The sequence below is a fragment of the Lithobates pipiens genome, unplaced genomic scaffold (genome assembly GCF_037356315.1).
Source record: "Lithobates pipiens isolate NorthernLeopardFrog02 unplaced genomic scaffold, aLitPip1_a1.2 Scaffold_23, whole genome shotgun sequence".
Lineage (NCBI taxonomy): Eukaryota > Metazoa > Chordata > Amphibia > Anura > Ranidae > Lithobates > Lithobates pipiens.
The window spans coordinates 42,849,132-42,867,302 of record NW_027507785.1 but is presented as its reverse complement, the minus strand read 5'-3'; the positions used below and the strand labels follow the sequence as shown (position 1 = coordinate 42,867,302).

General features: G+C 42.9%; 1 protein-coding gene across 2 annotated transcripts in view; it reads left to right on the top strand.

Annotated features, from left to right (window-relative positions):
• The window catches only part of ARHGEF17 (Rho guanine nucleotide exchange factor 17), a 363,821-nt gene that overhangs the window by 332,170 nt on the left and 13,480 nt on the right, over nt 1–18,171 (top strand). For both annotated transcript variants that reach the window (XM_077451476.1, XM_077451475.1), the window contains exons 17-21: nt 5,249–5,335; nt 5,460–5,527; nt 8,383–8,531; nt 10,328–10,502; nt 15,337–15,594. In XM_077451476.1, coding sequence (XP_077307602.1) covers nt 5,249–5,335; nt 5,460–5,527; nt 8,383–8,531; nt 10,328–10,502; nt 15,337–15,594 — 737 coding nt within the window. The remainder of the gene's footprint in view (nt 1–5,248; nt 5,336–5,459; nt 5,528–8,382; nt 8,532–10,327; nt 10,503–15,336; nt 15,595–18,171) is intronic.

Sequence of the window (18,171 nt, the reverse complement as noted above, 5' to 3'; positions counted from 1 at the left end):
ACCCTAGTGCTACCAGGTGGAACTGCCAACCACTTGGCCACTGTTACAGGTAAGTCTGTTGCCCAACAGCTCTCCAGGATCAGAGGACACAAGATGGGTGGTCCCCAAGGTTTCCTAATTCATGGCATGCATGGTTAAAGCCACTCATTTACCAACATCAGAGAATATGTATGGAATGGAGTGTGGCGATTATTTTCATAATCGATTAGTTGGCCGATTTTATTGTTTCGCTTAATCGGTTAAATAACCTTACAAAAAAGTGTGGTGTATAATTTAGTTAATATGTAAAGTTTAAAAAAAGGCAATTTATTCTTTATGCAGTGATAAATATAAATAACTAACTGTATGATTAGAGACCAAAATCTCTAATCCACTCTGAGAATAACAGACAGAAGAGATATACTGTATATACTATTAGAGGAGATATACTGTATATACTATTAAAGGTTGAATCTGGTAAATATTAGCAGACTCCGATCTTTTTTAAAGAAAAAAAAAAAAGTTAGACTGTTTTGCAGATTTTCAAACAGATCTGTAATATATGTTGGCCATACAAAAACAATGTCATTTTAAGAACGTTCGCTCAATTTTCTAATAGTTAGTGGGGTCAAATCGACGTTCGATTTCAACCACAGGGACAGGAAAATTTAGAAATAATAGAAAACTGCTTGGTCAAAGGAATTTTCAGACAGTGTTTGTGGTTTCATTCAGAAATTACATTCATTTTAAAACAGAATGTTAAAAACAAGTGAAAATTTCAAGCAAAATTCTTTCATTCAGCGAATGTACAAAGATTTTTCGTATGAATATTTCCGTCTGAAAATTGATCCGTGTGGCCAGCATAAGGCTCGGTACGCACCTATGCAGTTTGCTTTTGACCTGTTTCTACAGTGCTTTTTGCTGTGCGTTAAAGTGGAGGGCAACCCTAAAAGAAAAAAAAAAAAAATTACATAAAAATGTCCCTAAAAATCAGAAGGAAAAATTTTTTTTTTAAACTTACCAGAAATGGCTGTTGATAGGCAGATCGTCCTAATCTGCCACTTTCTACACTGCGGTGATCTTCAGTCATCTCCTCCTCGCGTTCTCTTTTGGGGAAGGTGATGCAGTGTGTTCTGGGAACTCTGTGTGTCCCAGAACACAGCCGGCCATTCACAAAGCGCTGCGTGACTCGCGCATGCACAGTAGGAAACGGGCAGTGAAGCCGCAAGGCTCCACTGCCTGTTTCCCTTCGTTGGAATGGCGGTGCCGGAACCAGAGAGCCGAGGGATGGGTCGGCGTCGGGCGGCCGACATCGCGGGCACCCTGGACAGGTAAGTGTGCTTATTAAAAGTCAGCAGCTACAGTGTTTGTAACTGCTGACTTTAAAAAAAATAATAATAATTTCAGCTGGCCCACCACTTTAAGTACAATATAGAGTGCCCCAATAGCAAGGTAAAGAAAACTTCTGCCTTTAGAACCACTCCTGCCTGGGACTACATGTCCCATGAGGCATTGCTCCTCACACATTCACAAGTTCTTAGGCACTTACTGACATGTATGGATGATGTACTGAGCTGTATGTGTGCTGCACTGTATTTCCTGATATGTAAACAAATAATGCATTCTGTATGCAGGCCAACTAATCGACTGACCGATTAATCGATTATGAAAATAGTAATCAATTGAGTTGAGGATTAATCGATTAGTTGTTTCAGCCCTAGTGATGGTACATTTAAATTTGAATGCTGTTGGAATTTTCACTTTTATCTTTAATTGCCAAGAAAAAAAATAGATACATTGACCAATAAAGTTGAAACTGCTTTCAGGTTCAGCATCTGTTTTTTTCTGTTGTAGGAGGTTAGGTGGTGAGTTGGATTTCTCTGGTCACTTGGGTTCTCTAGAGACTTTTCTTTATTTAGGATACTGTAGAGCGGTAGTGTATTTAGGATTTGTGCTGCCCTAGGCCCGACTAAACTTAAATTAAATATGACCCACCCCTTCCTGTCAAAGCCACACCCCGTGCTATTTAAGACCCGTCCTGGAATTTTCAAGTGGGGACACTAGTTCTGGGGCCATCTTGGGGGGGGCGCAATGGATTCCCTTAATTTGTATAGATTTCCTCTTATTTCCTGTTTGGCTATGGGGCAGGATGTGAAGGGAAATCTCTGCAATGGGACAGGGATAGTAAAAAATAAACTGACAGGGGCTATAACCCTCCCTTATTCTATCCAAAATGTAAAAAAAAAATAAAAAAAAAAGAGTTGCCCATAGTTCTACTTTATGTAAAAATGTCTGAAGATTTTATGGAGTGGACTAAGAAGATATAACCATGCCAATGATGCAGCAGAAAACATAGCACAGTGCGGAAGGTTTGTGGTCCAGGATGATAGGACAGTCAAAATTAGAAGCAGCACCCTCCCAAAAGTTGAGAATTGTCGGCCGCCTGCATACCGGAAGCAGAGTGGCCGCTTTATGGGGGTGCTAGGCTAATTTGCCTCAGCCCAGTCCACGCTATAAGACTGGTGCTACACTAACAGCGCAAGCCGGTGGGGACTCTTTCCGTGCTGCCCCCCCTGCAAAGTGCTTCCCTAAGCCTGGGCCTTGTGGGCCTAGGCCAGGATACAGCTGTAGAGAGCAGAACCTTGTCAGATTTTTCTCCATCTCAGTTTTCACTCTGTGTGGGGAGAGTAAAAGGTGAGTATTACTAACCTGTTTTTATGGAAAAGCCATTTATTGACATTTTATTGTAGCCACAGAATTGCTTTAGAGATTAACATTGGCCGATATATGGTTTTCAAGTTTTGATTTTAGCAGGCAAGTTTGATCTCCCACCACTGTAGTCTGATGTATAGAACTGGAGTTTGAAAAGAATGGACTTAATAGGCATACTAAAAGAAGTATCACAAAGTTTATTAGAATTTGTAGCAAAATCATAGACAAACACTTGCTAAAATACATGTATAAGTGAAAGTGATTAAAACTTTCTCCCAGGTCCGTCGTCTATCCAGAGTCCAAAGGGCTCAATGGATACACTAGGCGGCCTAGAAAATGTGACCAACCTAATACAATAGCATATATGGTGACCTGAATAGGTAAAATCCTAACAATAGTTAATGATGGGTAACCGTAGCCAACTCAGGAGGTGTCATTTCTGCTTTTCAAGATACAAGTAATGTGCTCGACTAGTTTCACGCTTGTAGGTGCGTTTCTTCTGGAGCTAGAGCAATACGTAAAAAACTGAATTTGCTGTCAAGGCGGCAGAACACCCAATAAGACACATACTCTGATGGAGTGGCAGTGCCAAGCAAGGGAAGGTAAGGGGTCACACTGCAAGCATGGGCCAACCCAAGGGTCTATAGTAAAGTAAGAAGCTGTATATATAGAGAAAATATCTCTACATAAGATACTTAAAGTGAATGTAAACCTGAAAAACATTTTTTTAATGAAGACTTCTACCTGGTAAAGTAGAGGGTGTCAAGTCATCTGTGCCCAGTCCTGCCACAAAGAGTCAATCCAGCTCTGAGCAATCCTCTTTTTTATTTTACAAAAAAAAAAAAAGACACACAGATAATTTTCTCTTTCGTTCATTGACTGACACATCGCTCCATTATTCAGAACCATAGGGTTATACCGCCCCCTACAGGAGTAGGACACTAGGTAGAAAAAAAGACTTGGCTACAACTATGGGCAGTCCTAGGTGGTATACACTCCCCCCTCCCCTGCTATAGGCCTTCAGTTTTTTTTCTGCCTTGTCAGAAGTAAGGACCTAGTTCCCTGCTGGAAACTCTAGTCCTGGGAATTTTTTTTGTTTGTTGTTTTCTTTTTTTCCTGGATTTTTCTCCGGTGAGATCTACATTCAACTGCCGGGCTGGGCGATGGGCTGGACACTAAGATCCGGTGCTCTTTCCAGTCTGGCCAGCGAGCGTGTGCAGACCACAGCTATGCGCTAGGCTCGACATAGCCCCACTGGATGGGGGCTGGCCCTGCGAGTTAAACGTCTCGTGAGGTCGCATGCGACCGGGTCTTGGCCTGAGTCGCTGCGTTCCTCATGGCCGACAGCCCCTCACTTCGATGGCGAGGGGTTCTGTCTGGGAGCATTACACGCATGCTTCACCTGATCAATAAGTACGGGGTCCCCTCCTCTCCTTCCCTGGAAATGGTATGGGGTGCAGGTACTTCCTGGGGTGGTTGGTCCCTCCGGGGTTCTCCTCCACCCCCCCCTTCCCTCCCTTCCCGGGTGAGGCCCAGGCTTCTTACCTAAGTGCATTTTTGACACACTGCCCCCCCCCCCTTCCACCCTCGGGGGTTGCTATTGAGGGGGGTATCCCTTAGGCTCACCTGCTGTAGTGGTTGGGCCTAGGAGGCGGGTGACTGGACATCCGCGGTTGGGGGACTGACTGCGGCGGCCCTTCTGTAATTTAGGCCGCGGCTTTGTGGTCTACCGACTGGGTGCTGGGCGTATGGCAGAGGCTGGCGATTTCAGTTTGTGCGTGTACCCCCTCCGTTCGCCAGTTCGGATTGGTCCAGTTCCCCCCCATGGGCTGCAGGTGGCCAAAAATTTAGGTCGCGGCTTTGCGGCCTACCGACCATATGATTGGTGGAAGGGCGGCGGAGGGCTGCCGCTTTCGGATCGGTAAGCACCCCCCCCCCCCCCCCCCCCGCAGGCCACGCACTAGCGGCAGGCAAACGAACGTTTAGGCCGCAGCTTTACGGCCTACTGACCGGGTGCTGAGTGGGCGGCCCCAGGGCAAGCGGCGGAAAGCTGCCCCTTTCAGTTTTCACACCTCAGCATGATTGGGCATGCTAAAGCCATGTGCTGCCTTTCCTGAGTTTTGACTGGATGTTACTCAAAACTCAGGAATAGGAGAGTATAGAGGTGGGCGAGGGAGCTTTGTGACATCACAACTCTGCCCACGAGCTCCGGCAAAGAGACCCACCCACTGATTCCAGAGTTTTGTGGGGCTCCTACTGCTGAAGGGGGTGACATTTGCAAGGTAGGGATACATGCATGTGTATATATACATTAATACTGTTTAATACAGTTTACTGGGTGAGTGTTGGGATCCACTTTAAGGTATGGGGGTTCCACAGGCATCAGCTGGTATAAATTTGAATGAATGATAAAAGAGAGCCATGGGAGGATTTGTAAATGTCCCAAAATAAGCCCAAAAATGGGGCATAAAATAATTCAGGAAGATAAGAGAGGTCTTAACTGTGTTTGCAACTGTTTTGTCCAAAAAGCATGACGGTTTCTATGTTTGTATTGCAGCATTCACGTCTATCAGTCTTCTGACAACATCCGCAACCGCAAGAACAGCATGAAGATGCAGCACACAGCGGCTGTCATGTGTATACTGTGAGTGTTGGGGTTAGCAAGTTATTTCCCAGCCCCCCCACCCCCTATATTTCATATTCATGTAACCCATTAATGCTCAGTTGGCAGCTCAACCTAAATTGTTGTTTTCTTTTTTGCCCCTCAGGTATCTGGACAACCAAGTGTTTGTGTCATTAGCAAATGGAGATCTCATTGTTTACCAGAGAGAAGCAGGTGAGGGATAAGACCTTGCTGGGAAACCACTGGACCTTCTTTATATAACCTGTACCCGAGTGGAAGTATCATCCTTGTATATTCCATCTCGGCATGCTGTGGCTTCCTCTGATGAATGCACATACAATCTACTTGTAATCTGCCATTGCAAGTGGACCCCGCACCATGAAAGAGTCCATCAACGAGTTATTGCAATGGACACATTGGGGATCTGGGTGGTCAGAATAGAACTTTTTCCCTTCCACAGATATTCGGCCTGTCTGAATGTGCTATTTTATTCAGTCACACAGCCTCCCTGATCAGCAGCCGCTGATCTAAAGCCCCAAGCAGGTATAGAGTGCATTGTTCTCGGTCAAACATGACTAATAAGCCAGCCAAAGATGGTTCAAATCTCGGCCGATTCAGCAGGGACCAGCCAAGACGTGATCCCATGTATGGGCAGGATGATTGTACCAAAGTCGGTTCATCGATTGACTTTGGTACAACCAGCATGTCTGATTTTCTAGAATGCGATCATTGCCAGCAGCTATAACCGCTAGCAGTTATCACTGCGTTCTTCCGGCATGGGATGACAGGTCATATAAATGTGTGGGTTAGATGACCAAAAATGTATGACCATATAGCAGGGACACACAGTCAGGGGAGGTAGGTGAGGCAGGGCCTCACCTGCCATGTTCCTTAAAAAAAGATTTTAAAAAAATTGAGTTTCGTGGGTCGCAGCTCAGTGACCTGGGGTCACAGAGACCCCAAATTTGGGGATTATGTGTAGCCTAAGTCCTACCCCACCACTGGCAAAAATTCCTACAACCTGTGTTTCTAGAGACACGGGGCTCCTTGCGCAGCCTGTCAGAAGCTAAATACAGAGCAGTCACTTTAACCTCTTCAATACTGGCCACTTTCACCCCCTTCCTTCCCAGGCCAATTTTCAGCTTTCAGCGTGCTTGCACTTTCAATAAGAATTGCGCGGTCATGCAACACTGTACCCAAATGAAATTTTTATCATTTTGTTCACACAAATAGAGCTCTCTATTGGTGGTATTTATTCACAAATATTTTTTCTTATTTTTTGCGATAGAAGCGAAATAAAGAGCTGAAATTTTGATAAAAAATATATATTTTCTAATTTGTTTTAAAAGAAATCCAATAAAATGTAATGTTGTCATAAATTTAAGCCAAAATGTATTCTGCTACAAGTCTTTGGTAAAAAAAAAAAAAAAAAAATCCCGTTAAGTGTATCATAATTGGTTTGTGTGATCATGGACATATGTGTACAGACGATCCTTGGGACATATGATTTTACTGTTACATATGTGGGGGACAGGTGTTTTTACTGTGCGGGAACAGTGTTTTGGGGACATTGTGTGGGGACACTGGGCTGGTGATCAGTGTAAAAAGCTGTAAAAAAACAGCTCATACTCGCTGATCACTGGCTGCTGCGATCTGCTCTCCTCTCCTCACTGACAACTTCCGTGGGAGGAGAGGGGAGGCGATTGCCTACCAGTTAGCTCTCTATTTACATCACATGACAGCTGTGATTGAACATAGCCATCATGTGATCAGGAGGGCCAATTACAGAGCCCTCCAGCCGATCGGAGATGCGCTGTGTCCAGGTCACACAAGCTCACTGGGATCATGCCGCGCAATCCCCCTCCATCTGAAGAACGTTCCTGAATGCCCACTCAGGAGGAAGCACTGTTTATGTGCAGTGGCCGGGTGGGAGTTGGTTAAATACAAGCTGACACACTCTGTTTGCAGCAGACTGAGAGTCTCACAGTGCCTCTCACTTCTTGTCAGAAGCACTGAGCTCAATGAGCAGCTTGGAGTTTTGGACCAATGGTAAAGTACCATTGGTCCCAGCTGTCCAATAAAAATGCTGCAGTGGAGGCACACCTCTCAGTGCAGTGTCATAGAAGGGGGCATGTGTCTAAAAGACAAATACTCCCTTCCAGCCCAGCCCTCTTATCTACAAGGAAAAACATGTGTTTATGGGTAAAAGATGTACGCACAATCCCATGCTTTTCTCATACAGTTAAAAGGGAGAAACTGATTCTGCTGAAAAGGTACTGTTATAATCATGCTAAATCGTATATTATTATGCTATATGTTACGACATAATAATTTATTATTCATCTATTTACTGTGAAATTACTGGTTGGAAGTTATAACTTCAAACTTCAGTAATTTGTCCGTTAAGCCACCTGTTTGAGTACAGAATTTGCTTACTTATTGTAATTAACCCCTTGCCACCCAGGCCAATTCTGACACTTCTCTCCTACATGTAAAAATCATATTTTGTTTGCTAGAAAATTTCTCGGAACCCCCAAACATTATATATATATATATATTGCTTTAGCAGATACCTTAGGGAATAAAATGGCGGTCGTTGGAGCTTTTTATATATTTTTTTAAACTGTTTCATGAATAAAATAAAACACTAAAGTTAGCCCGATTATACAAAAAAAAATGTGAAAGATGTTGTTACGCCGAGTAAATGGATACCTAACATGTCACACTTTACAATTGCGCGCACTAGTAGAATGGGGCCATACTTTAGTACTTCTAAATCTATATAGCTGACGCTTTAAAAATGTTTACAGGTTACATGTTTAGAGTTACAGAGGAGGTCTAGTGCTAGAATTATTGCTCTCGCTCTACCGATCGCAGCGTATGTAACCTGTGTGTATCTGGCTCTGATACTAGCCAGTGCCTCACCAGCCACTGACCTCACCGCACATCCCTGCCGTATATTGTACGTCTGTAGATATGAGGATACTAGGAATACATCTATTTGAAATAAATAGGTACACGTCTGTTTTTCCGGTTTTCTCTGACCTCTTGCATCTTCTGTTTTCCAGGAAGTTTTTGGGATCCTCAGAACTCCAAAACTATTTCTTTAGGTTCCCCTGGAAACCCTGTCACCAAAATGGTGTCCGTCTCTGGAAAGCTCTGGTGTGGATGTCAGAACAGGGTCACCATCTTCAACACATCATCCCTGCTTCAAGAGGTGGGTCCGCTGATGACTTTTTCATTTAGAGATTAGGCATTGAGTGCATTTCTTGGAAATCAACAGATATTTTTCTGTACTTGCAAAGTTTTTAAAGGATACGTTCACCTTTGGGAACATGTTACATGTTCCATCCATTGTTGGGGTAACACTCCGCCCACATGGCTGCGTCATTCATTCACGGAGATCTGTGAATGAATGGACTACAAGTACTAGCAGCCTTTTGCTTTCAGTATTAAATTCACTACCAGGGCGCTAGTAAGCCCCTGGGGGTCTCACAGTCAGTCGGTCATTCAGCACTCACCCCATCTACGTTCCAGACGGGCAGTTCCAGGCAAGCGTCTCCTCCTCCTCAGCATCACAGCGGCTTCTGCCATGCGTATCCTCCCTCCTAGGCGTCCAATAGGATCGCCTGTCCTTTCAGCCAATCGGGTGACAGGTCTCATGACCCGCTTCCTGATTGGCCAATAGGTGGGCACTGCGCCCTGAGCCCACCCTTTTTTGAAGCCCATTAGCGCCTTTGGCTCTAATTGTGTGCTCCAAAATCACCACCCCCCCCATTTGAATCCATGCATCCGGCACCCTGCATGTAGATTAGGGGGACAGACGCATGGATAGGGTCCCTAATAAGCGGGCCACCACTGCTTCTTGTGATTGTGTAATTGCTTGCCCATACGCGGTACAAGCAGACAGATACACTGATGGTACAAAATAGATTTACAGCGCACATACAAAAATGACATTTAAATCCTGCAAGGCTTTTTAAAAACATTTCAACATATTCCAAAAATATGGGGATTTGGTCACACTATATGGTCATTTAGTGCTAAGCCCACTTACTGCGTCAAAGTACCCCACCATCCGCAGGTCCCACACTAGTAATAGAAAGAGAGCCTGCGTCCCAACCATGGCAGATACACTGACTGTGTGCAGAAGCCTGAGATTTCACCTGTGATCTGCAATGCTTTACAGGCTCCTAAAATAAAAAAATAACGTATGATTTTTTTTTACCTGCACAAAAATGTGTATTTGGTATTTGTTTTAGAAAGGTGAACTTCTCCTTTAAAGTTGAATGTTCAGTTTAAATACATTCCAGGTGCATCAAAAGCTTATCGGAATCTGGAAGCCCTTTTAACAAGGGGGCGTCAGATCCCCTCCCCAATATGAATGAGTATGGCCCTTCCCATTCACCAAAAAAGTGACTAAAGATACAACACGCGTACACGAGTTTTCAACAATTCCTTTATTATTAAATAAAAAACAATGTCCCCACCGGTGTCAGTCCATCAATCACGCTGCCCGCCGGACCCAAAAAAAAAACCTCCGGTCTCATCGAAGGTTTCCCACTGACTACCTGCTCCTCCGTCTGGCATTTTAGCTATTTAAAAAAATGGCAAAGGGGCAGAGTCACCTGATTATGTCAACGTGTGGCCCTGCCCCCTTGTGGCATCATTGACCCAGCATGATCTAAATTCGAAGAAAACAAATAAACAAAACAAATCTAAACTAATTTCAATTAAAATTTCATAACCAAAAATTTGTCCGAATTTACATTCAGACCAAAACGAATTGCACATGTCTACCCCTTTATGCTGGACAGCTTTGCTTGTTACAGGAATTGCAAAAATGACAGATCTACTGGCGGGATCAACAGGTAAAAAGAAGGTTGAAACTTCCATGATAGTCTGCATCTTTATGTCTTTTTTTTTTTTTTTTTTTTTTTAACGCACCCCAGTTTTGATATGCCTTCAACAGAAACTGAAATATTTTATTTTTTTTGCCTCTTCTTGTCACAGCACATGTTCCACATTGGACAGGACCAGAACCGCTGTGTAACGTGTATGGTCAGCTCCAACCAGGGGATGTGGATCGCCCTACAGGGCAGTGCCCAGGTCCGGCTTTATCATGTTACCACGTTTGAACAATTGGCGGAGGTGGATATTGCACCGCCTGTACACAAGATGTTAGCAGGTAATGACAGGCAGAAAAAGAAATACAGTAAAATGAGAATACTTGTCGGGGTGGTTGTGGCTATATATATATATATATATATATATATATATATATATATATATATATATATATATATATATATATATATATATATATATATTTATTTACACAGTATCTCACAAAAGTGAGTACACCCCTCACATTTTTGTACATATTTTATTCTATCTTTGTGACAACACTGAAGAAATGACACTTTGCTACAATGTAAAGTAGTGAGTGTACAGCTTGTATAACAGTGTAAATTTGCTGTCCCCTCAAAATAAATCAACACACAGTCATTAATGTCTAAACCGCTGGCAACAAAAGTGAGTACACCCCTAAGTGAAAATGTCCAAATTAGGACCAAGTAGCCATTTTCTCTCCCCAATGTCACGTAACTCGTTAGTTTTACAAGGTCTCAGGTGTGAATGGGGAGCAGGTGTCTTAAATTTGCTGTTATCACTCTCACTCTCTCATACTGGTCACTGGAAGTTTAACATATGGCACCTCATGGCAAAGAACTCTCTGAGGATCTGGAAAAAAATTGTTGCTCTATATAAAGATGGCCTTGGCTATAAGAAGATTGCCAGGACCCTGAAACTGAGCTATAGCATGGTGGCCATGAGCTTACAGCGGTTTAACAGGACAGGTTCCACTCAGAACAGGCCTCACCATGGTCGACCAAAGAAATTGAGTGCACATGCTCAGTGTCTTATGCAGAGGTTGTCTTTGGGAAATAGATATACGAGTGCTGCCAGCATTGCTGCAAATGTTGAAGGGGTGGGGGCTCAGCCTGTCAGTGCTCAGACCATACGACGCACACTGCATCAAATTGGTCTGCATGGATGTCATCCCAGAAGGAAACCTCTTCTAAAGATGATGCACAAGAAAGCCCGCAAACAGTTTGCTGAAGACAAGCAGACTAAGGACATGGATTACTGGAACCATATCCTGCGGTCTGGTGAGACCAAGATAAACTTATTTGGTTCAGATGGTGTCAAGCGTGTGTGGCGGCAACCAGGTGAGGAGTACAAAGACAAGGGTGTCTTGCCTACAATCAAGCATGGTGGTGGGAGTGTCATGGTCTGGGGCTGCATGAGTGCTGGCGACACTTGGGAGCTACAGATCATTGAGGGAACCGTGAATACCAACATGTACTGTGACATACTGAAGCAGAGAATGATCCCCTCCCTTTGGAGACTGGGCTACAGGGCAGTATTCCAACATAACCCCAAAAACACCTCCAAGACGACCACTGCCTTGCTAAAGAAGCTGAGGGTAAAGGTGATGGACTGGCCAAGCATGTCTCCAGACCTAAACCCTATTGAGCATCTGTGGGGCATCCTCAAACAGAAGGTGGAGGAGAGCAAGGTCTCTAACATCCACCAGCTCAGTGATGTCGTCATGGAGGAGTGGAAGAGGACTCCAGTGCCAACCTGTGAAGCTCTGGTGAACTCCATGCCCAAGAGGGTTAAGGCAGTGCTGGAAAATAATGGTGGCCACACAAAATATTGACACTTTGGGCCCAATTTGGACATTTTCACTTAAGGGTGTACTCAGTTTTGTTGCCAGTGGTTTAGACATTAATGGCTGTGTGTTGAGTTATTTTGAGGGGGCAGCAAATGTACACTGTTATACAAGCTGTACACTCACTACTTTACATTGTAGCAAAGTGTCATTTCTTCAGTGTTGTCACATGGAAAGATATAATAAAATATTTACAAAAATGTGAGGGGTGTACTCACTTTTATCTTTTGTGAGATACTGTGTGTGTGTGTGTGTGTGTATATATATATATATATATATATATATATATATATATATAGACACACTTATAAATGTAAACCAACTTATTAAAACGTGGTGTCAGTTGGGCAGTGTAAATTTTACAGTATTTTTTATTTACATTTCTTTTAAGAGCCCCACTGGGGGGCTTAGATGAGTGAATAAATGGTGATGTGCCCGGTACTGAGTGGCTTCCTTTTCTTTCACAAACTGAAGCATAGTTAACGGTTTACTAGGCTTCCGTAATGAATGAACACACTGAGTGATCTTGTCACTCACTGTGCTCATTCAGAAAATGACACAGGCCCATGCAGCAGGGGGAATCTATGCTGTACGGGGGATTAGGGTGTGCACACCTATGGCTTTAGGGTTTATGTCACAGTAGCAGTATCGTTGTGCAGATACCAACCTGGTTAATTGTGTCACTCCCTCTTTATCCAGATAAACGAGCCATTACTGGAGAGTGACATTCTGCATTGTAAGTGACCACTAGCAGGTAGCGAGGCAGGGAAACAAAGTGTTTGCTCTGTTCTGCATAGCGATCTTGATGCAGGAAGGATTACCAGTGTGACTTGGCCCTCAAAGAAGAACTAAACTGTATCTGAGCACCACAAACTGAACACTCTATATTTAATTCATTTATAATATTCAAAGCAAACTCACCCATCCATCCATGTATCTGTGCTTTATTTTGTTGAGAAATCACTTTTAAAAACACTCCACTAGCATTTATACCCGTGACCATCTTGAGTAGGGGGAAAAGATTCATCTAGCATTTACTTCCTGGATTCCATCTGCCCTTAGCACAGACATGCAGAAATGAAGGTGTGGTTAGCTTAGAAAGACCCTCCCTTTTCTCATAAAGAAAAAAAATCCCATGAAGACTTCTGGGATGTATGACATCATTTTGCCCTAGGCCAAAAACCATGGAGCAACTGAAGAAATGTAAAAAAAAAAAAAAAAAGTTTATAAAACAAGTAAACGTGATATACATTCCTTTCGATTAACTAAGGCTAGCGGCGTAAGGAATAAAAATGGGAAAAGAGGTAGTAAACTCTTTTATGCTATTTTTACCTACAGGCAGGCTTCTAATAAGGCTTACCTGTAGGTAAAATGAATATCTCCTAAACGTGCGCCGTGCAGGCGATTTTCCGCTGAGCAGAAGCCAGTGACGTCACCTGTGCATGCGCTCTGAAGGGATGGCATACTCATGCCATCTCTTTAGAGCTCTGTGTGCAGCACTCTGGGGTTAATAGGCTGCTACTGTCATTAGTGACCAGTGACAGTTACTGTATTTATCGGCATATAACACGCACTTTTTTCCCCTTAAAATCAGGGGAAAATCGTGGGTGCGTGTTATACGCCGATCCCCATCGATCTCTGCTGACTGTGAGCGGAGCGATCGCCGCCGAGATACACATAGCCGAGTGCACTCGGCTCTTCTCGGCTCCACTCAGTCACACCCAGTGAGCGGAGCCATTAAGAGCCGAGTGCAATGTGTATCTGAATTTAAAGTTCATCCAAGCAATGGACACTGGGGACAAGGCTGCAATGGACACTGACAAGGCTGCAATGGACACTGACAAGGCTGCAATGGACACTGACAAGGCTGCAATGGACACTGATAAGGCTGCATTGATGGGCATTTAAATGTAAGTTGTTTTGTTTTGTTTTTTCCCTTAAAATTCCCTCCTAAACTTGGGGTGCGTGTTATACGTCGGTGTGTGTTATACGCCGATAAATACAGTAATTAACCCTTTGTGCTGCATTAGTGGCACCAGTGTCTGTTAGCATACACACTGTCGCATAAAGTTGTCGGAAAATCCGATCATTCTGAACGCGGTGACGTAGAACACGTGCGACGGGACTATAAATGGGCCAGTAGCCAATAGCTTTGTTTCGTAATTTATTCTGAGCATGCGTGGCACGTGGAATCTGCACTCCACCTGCGCCCCCTCCCCAGTAAATTGTTGCGCCAGGGGCTTCTGCCCCTCCTCCTCCATCTTATCAGTGCCCATCAGTGTCGCCTTATCTTACAACAGTGCCACCTATCCGTGCCCACATCATCTCCTATCCGTGCCCACAGCGTCTCCTATCCGTGCCCACAGTGTCACCTATAAATGTCACCAATCAGTGCCTCCTCACCAGTGCTGCCCATCAGTGCCACCTACCAGTGCCCATCAGTGACATCTATCAGTGTCACCTTTTCTGTGCCCATCAGTGCAGCCTCATCAGCGAATATCAATGAAGAAGTAAAATTACCCGTTTGCCTAATTTTATAACAAACTATGAAACATGTCTGTTTTTTTTTTTTGTTTTTTTTTTTCAAAAATTTTTGTCTTTTTTTTGTTTGTTTAGCAAAAAATAAAAACCCAAGTGGTGATTAAATACCACCAAAAGAAAGTTCCATTTGTGTGAAAAAAATTATAAAAATGTAATTTGAGTACAATGTAGAACCACCGTGCAATTGTCATTCAAATTGTAACAGTGCTGAAAGCTAAACATTGGTCTGGGCAGGAGGAGGGGGGGGGGTTAAGTGCCCAGTAAGCAAGTGATAATGTACATGGGATTTTTTTCGTTTTTTATTTTTAATAAATTTGCAAAGATTTCAAACAAACTTCTTTCACGAGTTCATTCTGGGCTGTTGGTTGTAGAATTTTGAGAAAAAATATGAATTGAATCCATTTTGGAATAAGGCTGTAACATAACAAAATGTGGAAAAAGTGAAGCGCTGTGAATACTTTCTGGATGCACTGTATGATTTTCTTACACTTTCTTTTATAGCCTTTACATTTTGATTGTACTGGAACTTGTTCCCCTACAATGGTTTTGCCTCATCTGCTGAGTATATAACATTTTCTCATTATTATTGGTCTGTAACTTTTTAACTGCAATAAAACTTCTATTGTAAATAAAAGTTACAATGAAATGGCCAAAAAATAAAGGTTCTTGTTTATGTGCTAACTTTTTGTGAACTAGGCCTGTGATCACTTCAGGTTTTCATGCATGTTGTTGTATGTATCTTCAGGGTCTGACGCCATCATTCGCCAGCACAAATCAGCTTGTTTACGCATCACGGCATTGCTCGCGTGCAAGGATCTCTTGTGGATCGGGACCAGCGCTGGAGTGGTTCTGATCCTCTCCATCTCTTCTGGCTCCACCTCCCTGAAGGGTCCGCTCTGTCCGGTGGGTCTATCGCAGGGTCACACTGGACACGTCCGGTTCCTTACCTCTGTGGAACTGCCCGATGGCTTTGATGTTTACTTCCCCGTCCCTGGAGAGCAGGGTGAGTTCTTCCGTTGTTTTTTCAGTGCCCTCTGCTGTCATGGCAGATTGCTGGTTGCAGAGAGTGGCCGCACAGCACAAGTCGTGTGTATCAAAGTATAATTAAAGCCAAAATGTATTTTTTTTTTCCATTTTTAGATAGATGTGAAGGGTTAAACCCCTGACATGTTTGTTTTTTTTCTTGCAATTGTGTCCCATTGGGGGATGTCGCTTACCTGTATGCAGAGCCTGTGATGACGAGGGTGGCCTCTTGCACAGTTGCCATCCGAGCACCCCTGGATGTTGAGACAGGGGCAAAGGAAGGCCACAAGTACCAAGCTGTAGATATTGTGAGAAGGAACTTGGGAGCACTGGTATCTGATGAGCAAGTTCAGTTGATGATGGAGTTAGATCCCACACCTAGTTAAGTGACAGCCGAGTGGAAGGACACCAGGATGTAAGCAGGATCAGAGTCAGGAGCAAGCAGAGGTCGGCAACAATCAGGCAGCGAGGTGCAGAGTCACTAGGCAGAGGCATGGTCAATCTGCTCGGGCCGGGGTCCGTAGCGGAGGCAGACAACAAACATGAGCAGGCAAGGGTAATCCTATAGCAAGATCAGAGAGGAAGCCGGGTCAGTAACAGGATCAAGGTCAAGAATCAAGACCTGGATCACTGGGACAAGGCTAAAAACCGTACAGCAAAGAACTAGTAGCAGAGTTCAGGTTTAAATAGGCCACTTGGCGGCAGGGGACGTGCGTGCACGTGTGGGCAATGATGGATGAGCAGTCTTTCTTTCTTTGCTCATAGAAATGTGCACGCCTATGCATGCGCACTAGCCAGACAGACCTCATTAGCCTTACAACCAGCGTCATATTCCCAACAGGGGATTTCACTTCCTGTCCTGTAGAAACAATAAGAAGTGAGAAGAAAACTCTACAAAGTAAGGTAAATACCCGACAGTCAGGTTGATCCTCTGTTTCTATTTGTTTGAGTATTGACATAGAGCCAATATGCAGAGCAAGAGATCAGATTTCACTTGCAGCATGCTGTTTTGGGTCAGAGAGCCAGGCACCCAGCATTTTCTGGAGGACATGAAAGAAATGGGGCTGGATGGCCGCACTCCGATGCAATCACCTTTATTCTGTGTTGTAAAATAATAACCTGTACAGCAAATGGTGGAGAAACAAATAACAGCTAACGCGTTTCACGCCTAATCTAGTGCTTAATCATAGCATTTTCAGGAGGTGTGTCTCAGTACAGATTACATATAGCCTCCTTGACATTTTTTTAGAAAAATATATTTTCCCTGCCCCCAGGTCTGTTACATATAAATGGCAAAGCTCCTTACCACCTTCTGTACTGTACATAAGAGATGTGCATGACGGAAACATTTGTTTGGTTGCAGATTCTTTCCTTAAATTATTAATTTAGTTTTGTCATATTAGTTACGTTAGAATGATTTGTTTTTGGAATTCCTATTTTATATATTCAGATTTGTTTCGCATATTCATTATTTTAAAATTGCTTTGAATTAGAATTTCAGAAGGCGGCTATAGTCATTGAATTTTGTTCTTTTATTTTCTATTTTTTCCTGTTTTATTCCTTTTTTTTTCTATTCTATTCTATTGTTTTATTTTCTATTTTATTCCATTCTGTTTTAGTCTATTTTCTGTTCTTTTCTGTTTTATTTTCTAGTCTGTTTTATTCTACTCCTTTATTTTCTATTCTATTCTGTTTTTATTCTATTCTATTTTCTGTTTTATTTTATTATATTCCTTTATTTTCAATTCTGTTCTATTCTTATCTATTCTGTTCTATTCTTTTCTATTCCTTTATTTTCTAGTAATTTTTTTTATCTATTCCATTCTGTTTTTATTCTATTAATTTCTGTTATTTTCTGATTTATTCTATCCCTTTTATTTTATTTTCTGTTCTATGTTATTCTGTTTTATTCTACTCCTTTATTTTATTTTCTGTTTTGTTTTATTTTATTCCGTTTTATTCTTTTTTGTTCTATAATGCAGCCTAAGTAGGAATCATTATCTTATTTTACTTTTAAACTGTATTTATTGCAATAATTACCGTATTTATCGACATATAACACGCATCGGCGTATAACACGCACCCCAAGTTTAGGAGGGAATTTAAAAGAAAAAAACTTTTAGGAGGGAAGTTTAAGGAAAAAAACTTACATTTAAATGCCCATCAATACAGCCTTGTCAGTGTTATTTGCAGCCTTGCCAGTCATTTGCAGCCTTGCCAGTCATTTGCAGCCTTCTATTGTAGCCTTGCCAGTCATTTGCAGCCTTGCCAGTCATTTGCAGCCTTCTATTGTAGCCTTGCCAGTCATTTGAAAATTATTTGATTTAAAAATGGCGCCGCCGAGATACAGAGCGGATGTCCTGTGTATCTCGTGGCGCTTGGCAGTTCTTGGCCGTTCTCGGCCGTTCTTGGCGGCCTTTGGGTATTTTCAGCCGTTCTCGGCTATTTTCGGCCGTTTTTGACTATTTTCAGCCACACTGAAAGCCGCCAAAAACGGCCGAAAATAGCAGAGAACGGCCAAAGATAGCCAAAAATACCCGGAAGCCGCAAAGAGCGG